Genomic DNA, 19,084 nt, shown 5'->3' with positions numbered 1-19,084 from the left:
ATCCTCTAGTTCTGTGGCCTGAACCCCTTAGTGGCCCGTGGTCTCTGTGATAGAAGTGAAGATCCTTTGCTGCAGATAAACGCACGTAGCTGCAGACCCACAACTAGGTTCGGACTTCTAGACTTTTGTCGGCCTCTTGATGGCCACCCATAGACTCTGCAATGTCCTAGGCTCCAACTGAAGACTTACTAGTGAGGAAAGCTGCAACCCAGGCCAACATCCCAGAGTGGCAGCCTGACAGAACACCCAGATCTCCCTCACCCCATCATCTTCTTGGTCTCCTCTCAAATTTCTGTGAAGGAACTCAATCGGCCCTTGACATTGCCACCTTTGCGATAAGTACTTCTGTTGGTCAATGGCAGAAATGATCACCTACCTGCAAAGTCAACAGTGTCTTTGTTGAGGGTTGACCAGAACTCTAACCAGGAGTCCCCTTTCCATGTTAGCCAGTGTTCCCTCTATTTCTGGGAAACAGAACTAGAGGCATAAGCTGGGGTAAGCATTATCTTCTCTCTGGGACTCCTCTTCAGGAAAAACGATCATATAGAATTTATCCATCTCACTAATGCTTTGGGAAAATTAATATTGAGCAACAGCCAGCTTTTTAAAAATGAGTGGTTCCCAGTAGATATTTTTAGTTAAATACTATTTACTTATAAAGGGAACCCTTCACACATTGCTTATAGTTTATATCTAGTCATTGGGTCCAAGATACGTAAGTAACCTCATATATTATCCCTGCAATCAAAATAAGAAATGACACGTAAGATCCAAGCTCTCAGGAGAAATATTATGAAATCTCAAGGTATTGATGAAAGTTTTTCCAAGGCTGATCCAAATGGGATTTAGATTCTGTGGCAGTTGAAATGTGTATTATTAAACTCCTTAAGCAAACCCGAATGACTCCCAGTGGAGGATTAAGACATTCTATGTATAGCAAAGGCGAAATTCTCATGTCTGAGTTTTCTCTATTGAATTCCCCCTTGATTAGCTTCTGTAATATTTAACTTCATGCCATGCCATAATTATTTAATAAAAGGTAAATATAAATTATATTTCAGTGGGGATATGACCTTTTACCTTAATGTTATTTTACTAAAGAAAGACATAGATAAATAGAGCCTATACATTGAAGCATATTTTTAATTTACTGTGTTTTTGCCTTGCCAGCATTTCTCTATGTCCCCGTCAGCCAAGGGGTTGGCAGGACTTCACACCATGCCCGCACTCCATGTGGTAGCAGAGGCTGTAAATTCACACTGATGATGGCAGTTAATGATCTGGTTGGCCCTTAGAGACAGTCTTGGTGCTGGTCTCGGGCACCTCATTAGCTAATTGAGGTACACTTGGCTCACACCAGGCCTGAAAAGTCAGAGAACACCCAGGGAGGGGGGAGGGGGGAAGTTGGGACTCAAGGTGAGGCCGAACAACTGGTCTGATGCGACGTGAGTTTGGAACCAGAGTAAAAGTTGTCCAATGCAATCCTGATGTTTTGAAGGCTGAACCCTTGAGGGACTGACTGATTTTTCCTCTTACAGTTTGGTGTTGAGTAAACAGTATGGACTTCATGATTTTTACTTCACAATTGCACTTAAGTGGCATGGTGTGTGTGTGTGCGTGTGTGTTCACAGGCACACCCGTGTGATTATTCCCTGTCCATATAGATATACATGACGGTGTGTGTCCCTTTCTCATCTTGGATGCACACAGAACCCATCCACAGGTTATGCCTGTGAAGTTTGGCAGGAGCCTCCAGAAAACACTCAACGTGAGAAATAGATGAGTATGTCTGTTTTGCTTATTCAGTTTAAAACGTGAATTGCTAACCCAGTGTGGTCAGGAGAGTCTGCTATTTCGGACTTAGGTGGGGAGCAAGGAGGGGAGGGCAGACAAGACGAACCAGACATCACCCTTGTGTCCTGGGGGTTTTCATCTAACAGGGACAACAGTGGGTACAACCGTGTGATAAAGTCTATGAGAGAGAAGGCATTATGTGGGCTGATCAGAGCCCAGCTTTAGCAGATTCCTTTGTGAGCAGCAGGAAGGACCCAGGAATCAGGAGGTTAGTGGCAGCTGAGGGTGGACCGCTAGAGCTCTAGCGAGAGGGAGCGAGAACCTGTTCCCCGTGCAGATGGATGAGAAGGGCCAAGGACAGTCATGGAGACGGTGGGGACCTTGGGGGGGGTGGCTAGATTCTCTGCCTTCTGGGATATGCCCGTACTTTATGCTCAGCACAGTGTGAGTATACCCATATTTAAAATCTCCGTTTTCTCCATGTAAGAAAATCAGCATCTTAGGTAATGAAATGGTGCATATTTGAAAAAAGACGAGGCTATGATGGATTTAGACCATTTTCTCACTAAGTCTGCTCACCCCGCAGCGCTGGGACGCTGTTGGTCTTCGCTGATTGATACCAAATGGGGCTTCTCTCCCCCTCAGTGTTCTGCGCAGGGCTGCACTGTCTGATCTGCCCTTTGCTAGGAGCTGCAGAGGGAGCCTGGGGAGGGGTGGAAGGCGGTGCAGGGAGTGGGTGGGTGGGAGCAGAGGGTAGCATGGCCACGTTCAACACCCTGCCCTTGGTCAGCTCCAGTCCAGTAGCGAAGGACAGAGGGGTAGCCTTTGGCCCGGGGTGGGGGGGGCTGCTGGCATATCTAGCGGGGGCTTGGAATGACACCTCTGGCTCTACAGCAGAAAAGATGAAGCGCACAGGCCTTGAAATGATAGAATCCAGGGTACAGATCCCACCTTTACCGCCCGGAGGTGCATTTAAAATAGGCATAAAATCCATGTCTTAGGGTTGTAATGAGGGTTGAATGAGCTAATATATGTAAAAGGCATGAGCATAATGCCTGTAACATGGTAAAACCTTCATTCTAACAGAGATCGTAACCATTTTCGAGTATTATAGCCACTAAAAATCCTACAATTAAAGAAAAAGTCTTCAGAAAGTGCTGACATTATAGTGCTAAGTGGAGAAAAAAAAAAACCAGTTTACGGAATGATTCCAATTATACACACAGCTATTCTTACATGTGTTTCTGGGTAAGATGGTAATCTGAGTACAAGTGTTTAATCGGCCCCCATCCCCAGGATATATTGGAGAATATTTTCAAGAAAACATAAAAATAAGGGAAATCTGGTATTCGTGCGTGAAGCTAGGCTGGTCTCATCAATATGCCAGAAATTTTGTGCCATTGTGCTGATGTGTGCAGATGGGGTTGTGTTGGAGGATGTGTGACATTCCGCTCGTGGGAAAAGAAGAGCTGGGCCAGGAAATAATGGGGGAAACCCTGACAGAACCTCCCAGATCCTCCCCCAGAGTGAGAACAAGCGACACAGCAGAAACTAGATCTTGAGTAGAAGGAGTCCGCTCAACAATTCCATGTCCCGAGACGTTGTCATTAATATGTGGGGAAAACAGAAAGACGTTCTCTTGTTTCAGGGGCCCCGGCAGAATTCAGTCCTTATTCCTCCTGAGGTAAGCTGACTCCTGGAGAACTGATCAGTGAGGAATGCAAGAAAGGAAAAGTTAGGGTACCACAGGCCCACTGGTCAGCAGAAAAAGCGGTGAAACATATAGTATCTGAATTATTGTTAATACGATGACAAAGCTTAACATAAACATGAAAATTAATGTCTTAAAGGGACAGATCATAGAAAATCTAATAATAGGAATATTAGCTAAACAGGATGAACCATCAACAAAAAGAGAATGAGGTGGGGAAATTAAGGGTAAGCAACAGTTTTTTTTTATATGTGGACGGGCTCCATAGACTCAAACAATTAGGAAAAATAAAATACTTTTATAGAAAGCCAGAGGGGCTATTTTAAATTAAAATAGGATGTGCATCTTCCTAATCACTGGAGAAAAACATATACATTAAAAACCTATTAGACATACCAGGAACATGGGGAAGGATAAATTTATAGTAGCAATTATGTATAAAAGATGCTAAATAATATGTTCAAAAAGATAGATTAGGGCTTCCCTGGTGGCGCAGTGGTTGAGAGTCCACCTGCCGATGCAGGGGACACGGGTTCGTGCCCCGGTCCGGGAAGATCCCACATGCCACGGAGCGGCTGGGCCCGTGAGCCATGGCCACTGAGCCTGCGCGCCCGGAGCCTGTGCTCCACAACGGGAGAGGCCACAACAGTGAGAGGCCCGCGTACCGCAAAAAAAAAAAAAAAAAAAAAGATAGATTAAATAATACATTGAAAGCATTTCCCGGGGAACACAGACAAGACTAATATGAATTCACAAAAAACTTAATAAATTTCAAAAGGCAGGTATTCTGCAGGCCACCTTTTTGAATCCAGTGCAATTAATTAGAATAAATTAAGAGTTTAATACTCAATCACCTAGAAACTTTAGGATATTCTCTTTGGAACTAAAGGAAGCCAAAATTAGAAACAGGACTCTTCAGAATGTTGTAACAAAGTTGGTGCGGGGTGAGGGACTGTGTGGAGCGTCAAAACTAGGAGAGTAGAAATTTTAAACAAATACTATATTAGATTCTATGCTAAAACAGTTAAAATCTTAATGAAATGCATGATTTCTTGATGGCTCATGGCTATTCAGTGTGAGTAGCATGAGGTTGGGGTATCTTGAATGGCAGGAATCTATGGGTCATCCAGGTGGACATTTCCAGCCAATACTTGGATAAATAAGGCTGAATCTTGGGCAGGCTATCTGAACTGGAAATAAAGAGTTGTCATAGCATGTAGCCTGACATGGGAATCCTGGGGGCACTAATGAGGTTGCTGAGGAAGAATGTATAGGCAAGCAGAAGACTGCCTTGGCAACAAGAAGCATCAGACAGAGGAAGAGCAGTCCTCAACGTAGGTTGAGGTTGCCTGAGTGGAGCGGCGGGGGTGAAACAGGCCAGTGTGCATTCAGGAAAGCCAATGAGTGGAAGTATTTCCAGCAGGAGAGTTTTTCCAGGGTCAGATGCTAACTTGAGTTTAAGATAAGAATGGAAAATTTCCTCTTGGTTTGGCTAAGATGTTATTGGTGACTTTGACAAGAGCAATTTCACAGGGGTTCTTTCAAACTTTGAGTCAAGAGATAATATCCATGCAATATAAGTTTTATAGTGCATAGGATACAATATAGAAAGCTTCTCAATTTATTTTTTCAAAGCTGGTATACAATAAAAATTCAGAAGCCGACAACACCATGCACGCTGTCCCAGTTATTAACATGGGCACACAAATGCCCGGCAACAATAATAGTAACAGACGCTTGCTGAGGGCTTAAAATGTGCCAGGCACTATTCTCAGTAATGTAATTGATTTCATCCTCCCACCAGCAATCATAAGAAAACATTAACAAATTGTATTCAGAAGTATACTAAGCAAATTATATACCACATCCATGAGTCAAGGATTAATTGTGAAATATTGAGAAATCTACTCTAAAATACAATTTAAATTGGTCCAGGGAGAAAATTCATATGACTGTAATTTCCTAAAATTCTAAGAAGTCCTGATAAAAGCCCTTATCAAAACATGATAACTAATATCTATCTCAAATAGCCAACATCACATTTGGTGCTGAAGTGTTAGTGTCATTCCCACTTTAAAGGAAAAAAAGCAAGAATATCCACTATCATCCTCTTTTCAGACACTTTTTGGGAAGTTTTAGCCAATACAAGAATGGGATTCAGAGAACTAAATGGAATTAATATACTTATCAAAAGGAGACAAAATGATCATCACATATAGATGCTCTGAATGTACAAGCCTAAGAATGAACAGAAAAAATAAGTACATCTGTCAGGGGTTTGGTTACAAAATAAGAGACAACTACTATTGGTTAAGATCTTTTACCTGCAAAGAACTGTGCTGGGGGCATGCTATACAATGTTTCATTTAATTTTGACAGCAAACCCATGAGATGGATTTTAAACAGAAGCTCACAGAAGTTAATGGCGGAGCTGGAATTTAAACCCAAGATCTACTTGACTCTAAAGCTGATTCTCTTAATGACTATAGTATATACTACCACACACTACCCTCACACACACTGCCTGTGCAGACACATATCAACCAAAGTGTTTCTAGGTGCTAGTAAAACTCTTAGAAAATATGATGAGGGAGTAATCATATTCACAATAAAATCAACAAAAAGTGAAATACATAGCAAAAAATGAAAACCAAAAATCTTATTACCTGTACGATGAACAGTACACATTTTACTGGTGGACCTAAAGAATTCGTTTATGTATATATATGTATGTATATGCAACACCCCCCCACTGTGTGTGTGTGTGTGTGTGTGTGTGTGTGTGTGTGTGTGTTTTGCCAGATCTTGGAGTTGGGATGGTCTTTCTACCTGTAATACCTAAGGACAAATTTGGACATAATGTTGTAACATGGTGACAGAGTGTTAAAAGTATTAATATGTAAAGTATTTTTACAAGTAAAAAAAAAGGCCTAATTCTCAATAGAAAAGAGTGCAGAAAGTATTATAAGCTGTTCATAAAAGAAAAAATTAAAATGATCAGCAAGTGTAAGAAAAAAACGTCAGCCTCTCTGATGAATAAAGAAATGTAAGTTAAAAGGACCACATGCCTTGCTGGAGAGAGTATAAATTTATATGTTCTTCTGAGGAGTGGTCTGACAGTATGTATGAAAGGCCTTAAATATAAATCATAATTTTTGCTCTGGTAATTCTTAGAATTTTCCAGTTGAAAGAATTAAAGTTATGCACAAAGGATAATTTTTGCTCTGATTTTTATAATAATGAGAAATTAGGACCACGTTAAATGCCAAACATTAGGAAGCCATTTAAATAAATTACAGACCATGTCATGGAAAAATATGCAGGAATTTTAAATAATGTTATAAAAGAATATTTAATAACCTGGGGGAAAATTTGATATATTTTTAAATGGATAAAAAGTAGGTTATGTAATGGTATGAATAGTATGCTCTGAATAATTTTAAGTATGTGTGTGTGTTTAAATCTTGGAGGGTGGGCTTCCCTGGTGGCGCAGTGGTTGAGAGTCCGCCTGCCGATGCAGGGGACACGGGTTCGTGCCCCAGTCCGGGAAGATCCCACATGCCGCGGAGCAGCTGGCCCAGTGAGCCATGGCCGCTGAGCCTGCAAGTCCGGAGCCTGTGCTCCGCAACGGGAAAGGCCACAACAGTGAGAGGCCCGTGTACCGCAAAAAAAAAAAAAAAAAAATCTTGGAGGGTATAAGCAAAAATGTCAACCCACATCATCTCTAAAATTGTGAGATTATGGATGATTTTATTTTTGCTTCTATATTTAAAAAGTTCAATAATTTCTTTAAATAAAAGGTGTTGCTTTGAGAGTTCAAATAAAAGAAACAAATATTTATAAAACATATATGCAAAAAGTAAGATTAAAAAGGAAATACACCCTCCTGTGTTTACTGCTGCCTAATGGGAGTGCAGGTGATGATTATTTTACCCTTTATATCTTTTTTCTTTACTTTGATCGTGCATTAATTTTAAAACCATAAAATATAAGCAACAAATTATTTAAAAGTAAAGGAGGAAAGACAGACAAAGGATAAAGGAATCAACCCCCCAAACTCTTTAGCGCAGTAGAAATGCCAAAATAGATCATTCATTCATTCCCTCACTCATTCAGTTTACAATTGCTGACACTAAGTGCCTGTTATGTGCCAGGCTCTGTCTCCAACAATGAGGACACAGTGGCAAAACAAAGTAAGCGTGAATTCTGCTCCTGTGGAACTTGGCAGTATCTGGTGAAGCCTGACATGAAGTGAACGTATGTGTAACAAAACATAATTGAAAATTCTGAAAGTCTATTATGCATAGAGGGTTTTATGAGAATAAACTCACAGAAGGTTTATATATGTATGAACGTAAATATTTAAGAGCATAATTAAGAAAAAGTGATGTTTAGGAGAAGAACTACTAGATGATGAAGGCATACTGGGGAAGAAGGCAAAGAGGGAAGATGGGAAAAGCATGTAAAGGTACTTTATCGTCTTCCTAAGAAGCTGGGATGGGATATGGTTGACTGTGTAATGTTTCTGATTATTCAAGAGTGAGCAGAGAATGATAAGTGTGTGTACTTAAGGCAGAAATGATAAAATAATTATAATAATCCTGAACGTTGGAGACCTTTCTATTACCCATGGCAGACTTAATTAGAAGCTTTGCTTTATGGCCAGTTTATATACTCAAAAAGAAGACTTTTGTTTTTCAGCATTAAATGAACCCACCATAGACTATGGCTTTCAGAGACTGCAGAAAGTCATCCCAAGGCATCCTGGAGATCCTGAGAGATTAGCTAAGGTAAGATGCTTTGGAAAATGACATGTGAAAACCTTCTTGGAGAATTTCAGCAAACTCAGATAAATCTAGCGACTTAAGTCTCTTTAAAATTAAGTTAGGCATTGAAATTTGGCTAAGCTGGAGATACAAGATGCGCATAAAATATCTACTAACTGTGAAATATGTTATGATCAATCTCTGAGGAAATATGAAATCTGAAAATTTGGGCCTATAAAACAAACACACTACAATTATTCAGCTTATAAAACATTGCCAACTTTATGAAAATAAATAACTGTATAATTGCTTAAAAGTATAAGTTCCCATTCCTTTGTATTTAAACGTAATTTTGTTTACCCGTAATTACAGGGACATAGTAATCCACAATCAAGTATTCACTGAAGCCTTAGTACGTGCACAGATATTTAAGGAAGTGAAAACACATCCATATATAATTTCTATGAAATGTATCCGTTTCAAATGAACTTGCTCACAAAAATTATATAGTGAATCTGGCCCATTATTTTAGCTTTCTTTAAAACTACGTCAATTTATTAGGTATTAATTAATGAGAAATTATGAAATTTTAACATTTTTATTTACATTTTAAGCATATACATTATAAAATGCCATGTTCTCTTTTCTGTAGTGTGAGTGAAATTCAAGTACCGCAGTTGCTTCTGCACCACACCTTTATTTTCCTCTTGGAAAAATCCCCAGCCCCACCATTAAATTAGATGATATCTGGAAAGTAGGTTAATAGCAATTTAAAAGGCCGTTAAAAACAGAAGGTGGAAAAGACAAAATGAGAGGAAAGGGATTACTGGTTACTAATTCTCTCTGGTTAAAGTGAACAGGGGGAAATATTACTGAAAGAATTCATCTTTATTAGAGTAAAATTTTGCAGAAGACATTGCCAAGATAATTTCAGTACTCTGGACAACTCCTTGGCAAGCAGCTAAACTCAGGTCAATCAATCATTTTGAGACTGTTTGGTTAATTAGAATACCAGATTTTTTTAATGGAATGGTCTGTAAGTAGTTTTTAATGGAACCCCCATGACGTTATTAATTTTAGCCAACTTTACCCTTAATGTGGTTGTGTTTTGTTGAGGTAGCCAAGCTATTTATGGAGCCCTTTTATTGAGAAGTATTTCACGTAGATACGCATTAATAGGGGGGTTCATGCGTGTGATTCTATTCTACCTGTCAAACCAAATATAGGACCTCTTGGCGAGTTACTTACATGTTAGGGGGGTGCCTGGACTTTCAATTTTTATATGTAATTTTCCTTTGTGTTGGCCAGTTTGGGTTTTACCTTTGCTTATGTCCCACGCTTTCTTTTCTTTTTCTAGGAAATGCTGTTGAAAAGAGCTGCAGATCTGGTGGAGGCGCTCTACGGGACGCCACACAATAACCAGGTGAGGTGCTCGCATTTTGCACTCTCTTGGGTCTATCTCTTATTGCTCGATAAAAACACTCACCTCAACCTGCCACTTTGTAGGACATCATTTTGAAGCGTGCCGCAGACATCGCTGAAGCCCTGTACAGTGTCCCCAGGAATCCCAGCCAGATCCCAGCTCTCTCCAGCTCTCCGGCTCACAGTGGCATGATGGGCATCAATTCCTACGGCAGCCAGCTTGGGGTCAGCATCTCAGAGTCAACACAGGGAAACAATCAAGGTACTGCCTTTCTCAGAGTCAAAAGGCAAACGTCTTATACATTTAAAAGGCTGGTTCTGCTGGAGTGGAAGGAGTTAAAGCTTGATTCCTATGCCATCAAAAGAGTGTGTCCCAGGGCTTCCGTGGTGGCGCAGTGGTTGAGGGTCCGCCTGCCGATGCGGGGGACGCGGGTTCGTGCCCCGGTCCGGGAGGATCCCACGTGCCGCGGAGCGGCTGGGCCCGTGAGCCGTGGCCGCTGAGCCTGCGCGTCCGGAGCCTGTGCTCCGTAACGGGAGAGGCCACAACAGTGAGAGGAACGCATACCGCAAAAAAAAAAAAAAAAAAAAAAAAAAAGAGTGTGTCCCAGATAAGCAGTGCAATCATTGGATTATCTATCTCAACATTAGGTGTATTGTTAGACTTTAAGCTCTTTAGGTACCTGGCAGAATCCTTTAACTGGAAACATTTAAGAATAAGATTAAGTATTGTGAATTTAGAAGAGTTTAGGATTACTAAAACTAGATTTACAGGTATTATTTGAATAAAATCTACACTTCTGCTATTGTGATCATCAAACTGAATAATGGAAAGAAGCTGAGTTATTGCTATTATTGTTAATTGCACCCAAATTCCTAGTGCCAAGGGTGAATGGCTTAGATTTGTTTGGTAACTTCTATTTGTGTATTATCTCATATATATATATATATGTGCAAATGTATACAAATATATAAATATAGCAACACAGTTAACATTGCCTTTACATGTAAAGCACATTGAGTAAAGGTTTTTGTCATCGAGGTTGATTGTATTAAGGTGCTAAATTTATCATAAATCATTTTTTAAAAGGAGTAAATGTTTCTGCTGATGTACCTAACCTTGGGATAGTTTTATTTCTAATTCTATCATCCATTGCAAGGGAATTCCTCAGTCTCATGCTCAGGGTGAGTTCTTCTTACAGAAATATGGGTGGGACATATTATTACCTTTTTTTTCCCCCTAAATTTGGGTCATTTCTTAAATAGCTTTAGAGACAGTTATCCTATGTGGGTTATTTCAGGATAGATTAGGTGAGGTCTCTGTGCTGGGGTTTCAGAAGTACGGGGAGGACTCATCCCACTCTGGATTGGATCTCCATGCATTCAATTGCTGATGCTTCCAAGTCTTTGGTCAAAGAACAGCCCATTGATTTATTTTTTTAACTTATTTTTTTAATTGAAGTGTAGTTGATTTACAATGTTGCATTAATTTCTGCTGTACAGAAAAATGACTCAGTTATACACATGTGTACATTCTTTCTTTTTCATATTCTTTTCCATTATGGTTTATCCCAGGAGATTGGATATAGTTCCATGTGCTCTACAGTAGGACCTTGTTGTTTATCCATCCTATATAAAATAGTTTACATCTGCTAGCCCCAAACTCCCAATCCATCCCTTCCCCTACTTCCCCTCCACCTTGGTAACCACAAGTCTGTTCTCTATGTCTGTGAGTCTCTTTCTGTTTCCCAGATTGGTTCATTTGTGCCATATTTTAGATTCCACATATAAGTGATATCATATGGTATTTGTCTTTGTCTTTCCAACTTACTTCACTTAGTATGATAAGCTCTGGTGTTATCCATGTTGCTGCAAATGGCATTATTTCGAAAGAACAGCCCATTTAGATGAACTTATCAATGCATTTTATTTATTTATTTATGTGTTTGTTTGTTTTTTGTGAGGGGCACGCGGGCCTCTCACTGTTGTGGCCTCTCCCGTTGCGGAGCACAGGCTCCAGACATGCAGGCTCAGCGGCGATGGCCCACGGGCCCAGCCACTCCGCAGCACGTGGGATCTTCCCGGACTGGGGCATGAACCCGTGTCCCCTGCATTGGCAGGCGGACTCTCAGCCACTGCGCCACCAGGGAAGCCCGTCAATGCATTTTAAATGAAAATGTTCCCCACCCCACACAGCAGGGCATGGTAACAACTTCAGACTTCTATAGCTGTGATCTTCAGAGTGCCTCTTGAAATGTTATTAGGATGCCTTTTCCCCATCACACCCAGAAAAGACGCTATGTTATGTTAAATTTGGGAAACACTAGGTTAGCAAAGTAAAACCGGTTTATTTATTCTCCAGGACCTTCATATACGAATCTTCAGTATGCTACGGTACGCACCATCTGCCAAGCTTTATTTATTTGACCACAGAACGCTTTTCTCAGTGACACCCATCAGTATCTCAGAGGGCTCTAGCGTTACATGAAGTAGGATTTGGGAGGTGTCACTGCACACTGCTGTTAGTCATTCACTCCTTGGTGTGAGGTGGAGACGTTGACTGCCAGTGGGAAAGACGAGGAAGGGGGGAATTGCAGGGATATGGCTTTGTGCGAGATGGGGAAGAGACAGGAAGGCATAAGAAGTGTGAAGACAAACTGCAGGCTTTTCCACTACAGCCCACAGTCAACTTGGAATTCTGTAGACTGGGGGCCACGTGGACCTATGCTGCCATGTTTGGTCTGTGCTGTGTGTGTCTGTGTCTGTGTGTGTCCAGGTTCGTTTATCTGGGCTTTCTCTGTTGTCCAGGATACATCCGCAACACGAGCAGCATCTCTCCGCGGGGCTACTCTTCCAGCTCTACGCCTCAGCAGTCTAACTACGGCACCTCCAGTAACAGTATGAACGGCTACAGCAACGTCCCCATGGCCAACCTGGGTGTCCCAGGGTCTCCAGGGTTTCTAAACGGCTCCCCCACAGGCTCCCCTTACGGAAGTAAGTGCCCTGTCCACCCCTCCAGCTCTCCCTGTCTCTCTGTCCCTGGGTGTTACTCTTCAGCCTTTTGAGGTAGAGTGGCATTCCGACATCTCACTGACACACGGAGGAGTGGTCCTTTCCTGCCTTTTGTACTTTTCCTTTAGTGGACTTGGGCTCATCTGGTTACTCAAAGCCTTTCAAGGGAGAGAAAAGGAGTGAAACGATTCCCTTTTTACGGGGAAACAACAGATGTGGCTTGTGTAGATGAGAGCAAGGAATGAAGATTCCAATTCAGTTAACATTCTGTGTACTCTGCATTAGGCACTTTCAGATGTAGTGTTTTATTTACTCTTCACAAGAATTCTCTGAGGCCAGTATAGGCAAGGAAGCTTAGGTACCCAGCAGTTAACTGACTTGTGCAAGATCACACAGCTAGAATGGAGCAGGACAAGAATCTGGACACAGAGTTGATGACTTCAGGTTATTCTGTGTAACACACCATCTCCCTTTTCACTTTGTTACATGGCTCTCCCCTCCCTTATGTACCTCCAGAGAGACGGAACTTGACTGCCGGTGACAGTGTAATATACGGGGACAGAAGCTCTTAGTCCTAATCTGTGGGCTAGCAGCAAGCTAGACGTTCTAGAAAGTTATGAAAACTCGTTCGGGTGGCTTTGGGGGCTAAGCTGGGACCTTGCACAATGAACCCAGGAGCCTCACAGAAGATGAGGCTACTTAGGGAATATTTCAGGCTGGGGGAGAAGCCACCGTGGAGAGCCTGAGCGATTGAGTGGAGTGTCCTTGAAATGCTGTACCTTGTTGCAAGGCTCTGCTGCCCAGAGCGGTTCCCTCGTGCCAGGAACAAGGGTGAGTCAGGGCCTTTTCTGCCGCAGCTCGGGAAGTGGTGCCAAGGGTCTGGAGGCCACCGCTCTCAGCCTTTGGGCCTGTGGTTCCCTGGGGACACACATCCAGGAGTTACTTCTGGGTTATCTGTTCAATTCATTACACTCAACACTCTACTAAGTGCGGTGAAGATATAGTAGCCAAGCAGCAGAGGTTGGTTCTCCCAGGACAACTAAAATCTCATTGCTGCAAAGACATGAGTTCTTCATGGTGTCCTGTCAGATGGCCAACTAGATCAATGAGATCAGAGGGACCGAGGAAAACAAACTGTTGCTTGCTTCATTTATTTATTTATTTACTTACTTACTTGTTTTTACCTTCTCTTGTTCCAAAAATGTTCTGGGGGAATATTAATAGTCAGATGGGCAGTATGAAAGTGTAAAATAGAAACTATAAGAAACAGATAAAAGAAAAAAATACGTATCAGAAAATTAGATGAACCCAAGGGTTAGTATGGATGTCGTTTGGTCTACTGAAGGGAGTCGTTACTTTGGTTCGGAAGCTTACAAGATGGTAAAGCAAAGAGACAAGCGCTATTTGTTATAAAGTTTTATGTCCACACATTATTAGTAGTAGCAGCAGCCGCTCAAGAGAAACCTGATTTTTCTGTGGCTGAGACCTTGGAGAGATTTCTCCCATGCATCCTTGTGGAGAGGGTACCCTACGTGCAGAAGGGACCACATCTTCAATAGCCCCTGCAAGTGACACAAGGGCAAAAGAGCCATTGCATAAATAATGTCACATGATAACGGTCACAACAGTAAGAGTAATTTACAGTCACGTTCCACCTTACAGCTTAAAAAGCATGTTCACACATAGAGTCCAATCAGATCCTCACAACCATATAATATGGATATAATCATCATAATAACTTATTATGTATATAATTTACATGTTTATATATTTATTAATATAATTTATTATACTAGTATCCTCATCATTTTCCCTTCTAAGATATGAAGGGTTATTAAATGACTTACTCAAGGGTTCATTGCCAATAAACAGTAAAAATGTGGCTAGATCATATGTCATCAGATTCAGGATATCATGTTTTTAAATTATTCAATAATATTAAAAATATTTCATGTCTTTATAACACATTATTAGGCTGAGCCGTATGAAACCACCTCTTTTTTATTTCCAAAATGTGTAATTTCATATGTTCAATCATATAAACATGGTTGAACCATGTGAAATTCTCATTTTTGTAGATCAAACATGGTTAATATAACAATATAGTGCTTAGTGTGGTGATGGGTGAGGGAGAGAGGAAAAAAAAGACAGGAAGGAGTGGGTGGGGTGTGGGTGGAGAGACAGAGAGAAGGAGAGAGACAGAGAGAGAGTGAATGGATGAATGAAATTGCCCATCTGGTGTGGATGGCTTGATGTTACTTACTAGATAATTCATTCGGTAGAAAGGGACCCTTCCCACTCCAGCAAGTGACAGCTTCCTTCCACTATCCTTTCTTGATCAGTCAGTCCCACTGCCACAAGAAAAATAGTAACACCCTGTCTTCAAGTCACCCATTAAAACAAGAGAGAGAGCATACACAAAATAGAAAGAGGAAAGTGCCCTGCCCAGAGGGAGTGGGAAACACAGCAGAGAATGTCCTCTTGTTTCCTACTGGGTCTGTGAGACCCCTTTCACCTTCCTTTTCTGAGGAATGGTCTGAAGGAATTGCAGACTGGGAATGGAATTCCAAACAGTGCATTCATAACAATAAAATCCCCTACTGCAAAAATACTGAATACCCTATGGAGTTCATTACAATAGCACGTGACCTGTATTTCTACCCAGCTAAGTCTCAAATTCTCTGGGAAATACAAAAAAAATTGTTTCAAATAAAAAAAATTAAAAAGCTCAGGGGGATACCATTTCATCAGTTCAGTTGCTTGTGTCTGAAAACACCCTTCTCTGATTTTTCATTTTATTTTCTAAACTAGTCTGATGTGGCTGGGCCATGCCATGGAGCAATCACTTGCCAGAGACGTTAAAAAGAAATAAAGTCAAACCTCTCAGTCAAGTTGACTTGCATGACGGCCAACGCAGAGTATCAAAAACCTGCATCTTTACTGTTTTTGCTCTCACACCACTTCAAAAATGGCCAAACAGATGTTTTTTCAATTTCACATACAAACTTCACTTCCTGGCGGTAGCAGTATGTGCCAAGTTCCAGCTCAGTGCAAGTTTTTATGGCTGAATTCTAAACCCCTGACAATAGGAGGTTATAATGAAACGCTGACAGACCCCTTAGCGCCAACAAATGCAATGGCTCGATGCAAAGGAGGATGTGTGCCTGGTGAGTTCCAGCTGGGACGGTGCAAGCCAATCAATCCTTAGAAGAAGAAAAGTGGTTTTTCCTTAACTCCCCATGTTCACAGAGATTTCTGGGCTAGAAGTGCTTGCCTTTACTTTGGCCTCTATGCACAGAGAGAGGTGTCCAGAGAAATTTTCAATTTCAAGTATGTGTGATCAACTTTCCTAAAACAGTACACTCTGGTGTCCCCAAAGATGTTGTACTCAACAAGCCTGCAACACCCAAGGGACCACTTCTTCCAAAGTAGAATAGCCACCAAGCATATGCAAAGTTTGGAACAGGATCCATACAGACAGAATCCAACCTGGTCTCAGGGATTCCTACTTCAGTTATATAGTCTTAGAGTCTGTCCCAGGCCTCAATATTTTCATGTTTTCAAAAGTAAATATCAAGACATTTTCTGTCGTAGAGTGTTAAATGATTATGGTAGAACACGTGGAAATAGTTTTTAAAAGAAAGTATACTCCCATCCTAAAAAACCACCTTGTTAATATTTTGGTGTATTTCTATTGTCTTTTTCTTCAGAAAGGAAAAAAAAAATATCCTATGACAATTGTAACATTCTCACTGTAGACGCATTGAAAAGCACGCCTATGTAAAAAAGAAAAGAAAAATGACACACTTCATTTCTATGCAGAGATAACCATGGTTAACTTTTAAAGTATAGCCTTGCAGTTACGGATAGATACATTTTGAAAATTACAGCGTCTGCTCTGATGCACAGCTAATGGGTTTCAGCCATAAGATCAATGAAACAGAGAGCAGAAGAAAAATGGCAAAATTCTCAGTCACAGTTATGAAACTAGGCTCCGTAAAATCCATCAGTGCAGACCTGTGTCCTAAGAATGGAGAACAGATATTAGGAGTGGTGTTTGCGTTGCAAAGTTAACTACAGTCACAAGCTTCTCCCAGGAATTTGTGAAAGAACAGTTAACAGACAACCTTGTTTACAGACAGTTAAACTTTAGATCAAAGAGGCACATTAACATCCAGGAAAGCTATTACGCCTATTGCTCAGGACTATACTATTTTTTCCCAAAGAAATAGAGATTTTCCGTTTGTTTCTTTTAACAGCTTTTGCTGCTTTCTGCTACATCAAAAGTAATACATGTTCATTGTAGGAAATTTTGAAAATATAGACAAGTAAGAGAAAGAAATTGAAGAATCTTCACAATTCTGTCAACCAGATATCATCATTAAAAATTTGGATGTGTATCACATCCTTCTAGACTTCTGCTTTGTGTTTTTAAAAAATAAAAGTGGGCTCATTGTCTATGTTATTATGTAATCTGCTTTAGTCATCTGAGGAGGCGTATCTTTCCATGCCATTAAATATTCTTCTCCAATATTAGTTTTAATGTTTGCATAGTGTTCCACTTTATGGACCTAATATAGTTTACCTTATTGCTGGTCACTTCACTTATTTCCCAGTTTTTCAAGACTATAAAAACACCCTTGGATTTTTTTTTTTGCACATTTATGATTATTTCCTTGGGATTAATTTCTAGAAATTAAATTACTGGGTTAAAAATATGCACATTTTCAAATACTTTGATACATATTATTGAAGTCCTCCAGAGAGGTTAGTACTCCCCTTAGAAAAGGGATAGTATCTGTTTCCCTGCCCTCTTAATTTTTTCTTAATCTTTATCAATTTGGCAAGTGGAAAATAACATCTCATTACTGTTTTAATTTGCATATGATTCCTAATTGGTTTGACCATTTATAGATCTATAAAGGCCTTTTGGTCATTTTCATTTTTCCTTCTGTGACATTCCTTTTCACTTCCCTTGCCCATTTTTCTAGTGGGATGTTCTCTGATTAATTTATAAAAACTTATTAGCTACCGAGAATCTGAATATATCTAAATAATTATGACAGATATTTTTCCTAATTTGTCATTTGCCTTTTCTGTATGTGTTACAGAAATATTTTTGTCATGTCTTATGATGTTCTGTTTAGGTTTTGGGGTTGAAAGGATTAGGTAAATTATATAACTTCCTAATTTTTCTACTAGCTCCTTTATAATTTTGCTCTTTACAAATAACTGTTTAATCCACTTAGATTTACTTTCGTGTTTAACACGAGGCGGCACTCTAAATTTTGTCTCCAAATGGCTAGCGTATTGTTCCCATGTGTTTATTTCCCCACTCATTTGAAATGTCACCTTTATTAAGTTCTAATTCTCATGTATACTCAGGTCTGTTTCTGGACTCTATTTTTGCCAAGGATTGGTCTGCCTATTTCTATGCTAGTATAAGACTGATTAAAAATATTTTAAATGGGCATGTTACAGCTCTGTGCTTATTCAACTCTGTAACAATTCTTTTACACCACTTGGTGAAGCCTGAAGTGACTCCTTTCCCACTGAGAGGTGGCCATGCTACTGAGCATGCTTTTAGATCTGTTACTAGAAAAGAAGTATTTGTAAAAGTGAGTCATATGCTGAACATACATGGAATTGAGTGTGTGTGTGTGGGGGGGTGCTAATTCACGTTATAAAAACCCTCCTCTATCATGGTGTATGAGGGGAGATTCTGCTATTGCAGACTCAGAAACCAAGGTGCCATTTTGGTGCTCGCATGGATCACACAATGGCAGAGATTGGATGGTGGTCAGAATCAGGGGCTCCTGATTCTCAGCGTTCCTTTGGCCTCTGATTCTGTGCCTTACAGAAAGAGGAGAGGACTCACCCACCCACCCTGCTCACACACACCCATTTCACTGATACTAAAACCAAGGCTAGAAGAGGAGATTGACTTAGAACTACGAATAAGATCCATTCTCAGTGCTTAAACCTGTATCCTCTCCCATAACAATAGTGAATTAGCCAGACTTCTTCATTTGCAGCTTCAAGTATGACATGAGATTCTTTAAGGATTTTTCCTCCTTTCCAGTTTTTTCTCTTTTCTATTTTTTTATTGACGTATAGTTGAATTACAATGTTGTGTTAATTACTGCTGTAGAGCAAAGTGACTCAGTTATACATACATATACATTCTTTTTCATATTCTTTTCCATTATGGTTTATCACGGGATATTGAATGTAGTTCCCTGTGCTACACAGTAGGACCTTGTTTATTCATTCTCTATATATTGATGCCACCATTTTTTTCTTTTGATTCATATTACTTGTGGAAAGACCGAGATGTATTCGGATGCTTCCTTCTGCACTGCCCTTTAAATCAGGACCACTT

At 40.4% G+C, this 19,084-nt stretch overlaps 1 protein-coding gene across 1 annotated transcript in view; it reads left to right on the top strand.

Moving 5' to 3' along the window:
* EBF2 (EBF transcription factor 2) overlaps positions 1-19,084 on the top strand; it is a gene marked incomplete at both ends in the record, with an annotated part of 191,899 nt that overhangs the window by 165,523 nt on the left and 7,292 nt on the right. Inside the window, 4 exons of the mRNA XM_082616105.1 lie at positions 8,207-8,295; positions 9,629-9,694; positions 9,778-9,955; positions 12,499-12,684. Of these exons, the coding sequence (XP_082472231.1) occupies positions 8,207-8,295; positions 9,629-9,694; positions 9,778-9,955; positions 12,499-12,684 (519 nt within the window). The remainder of the gene's footprint in view (positions 1-8,206; positions 8,296-9,628; positions 9,695-9,777; positions 9,956-12,498; positions 12,685-19,084) is intronic.

Source organism: Mesoplodon mirus, assembly GCF_964341445.2.
Source record: "Mesoplodon mirus genome assembly, chromosome: 1".
NCBI classification, from domain to species: Eukaryota; Metazoa; Chordata; class Mammalia; order Artiodactyla; family Ziphiidae; genus Mesoplodon; species Mesoplodon mirus.
Note: the sequence above shows the minus strand (reverse complement) of the source record. Positions and strands in the feature narration are given on the sequence as shown.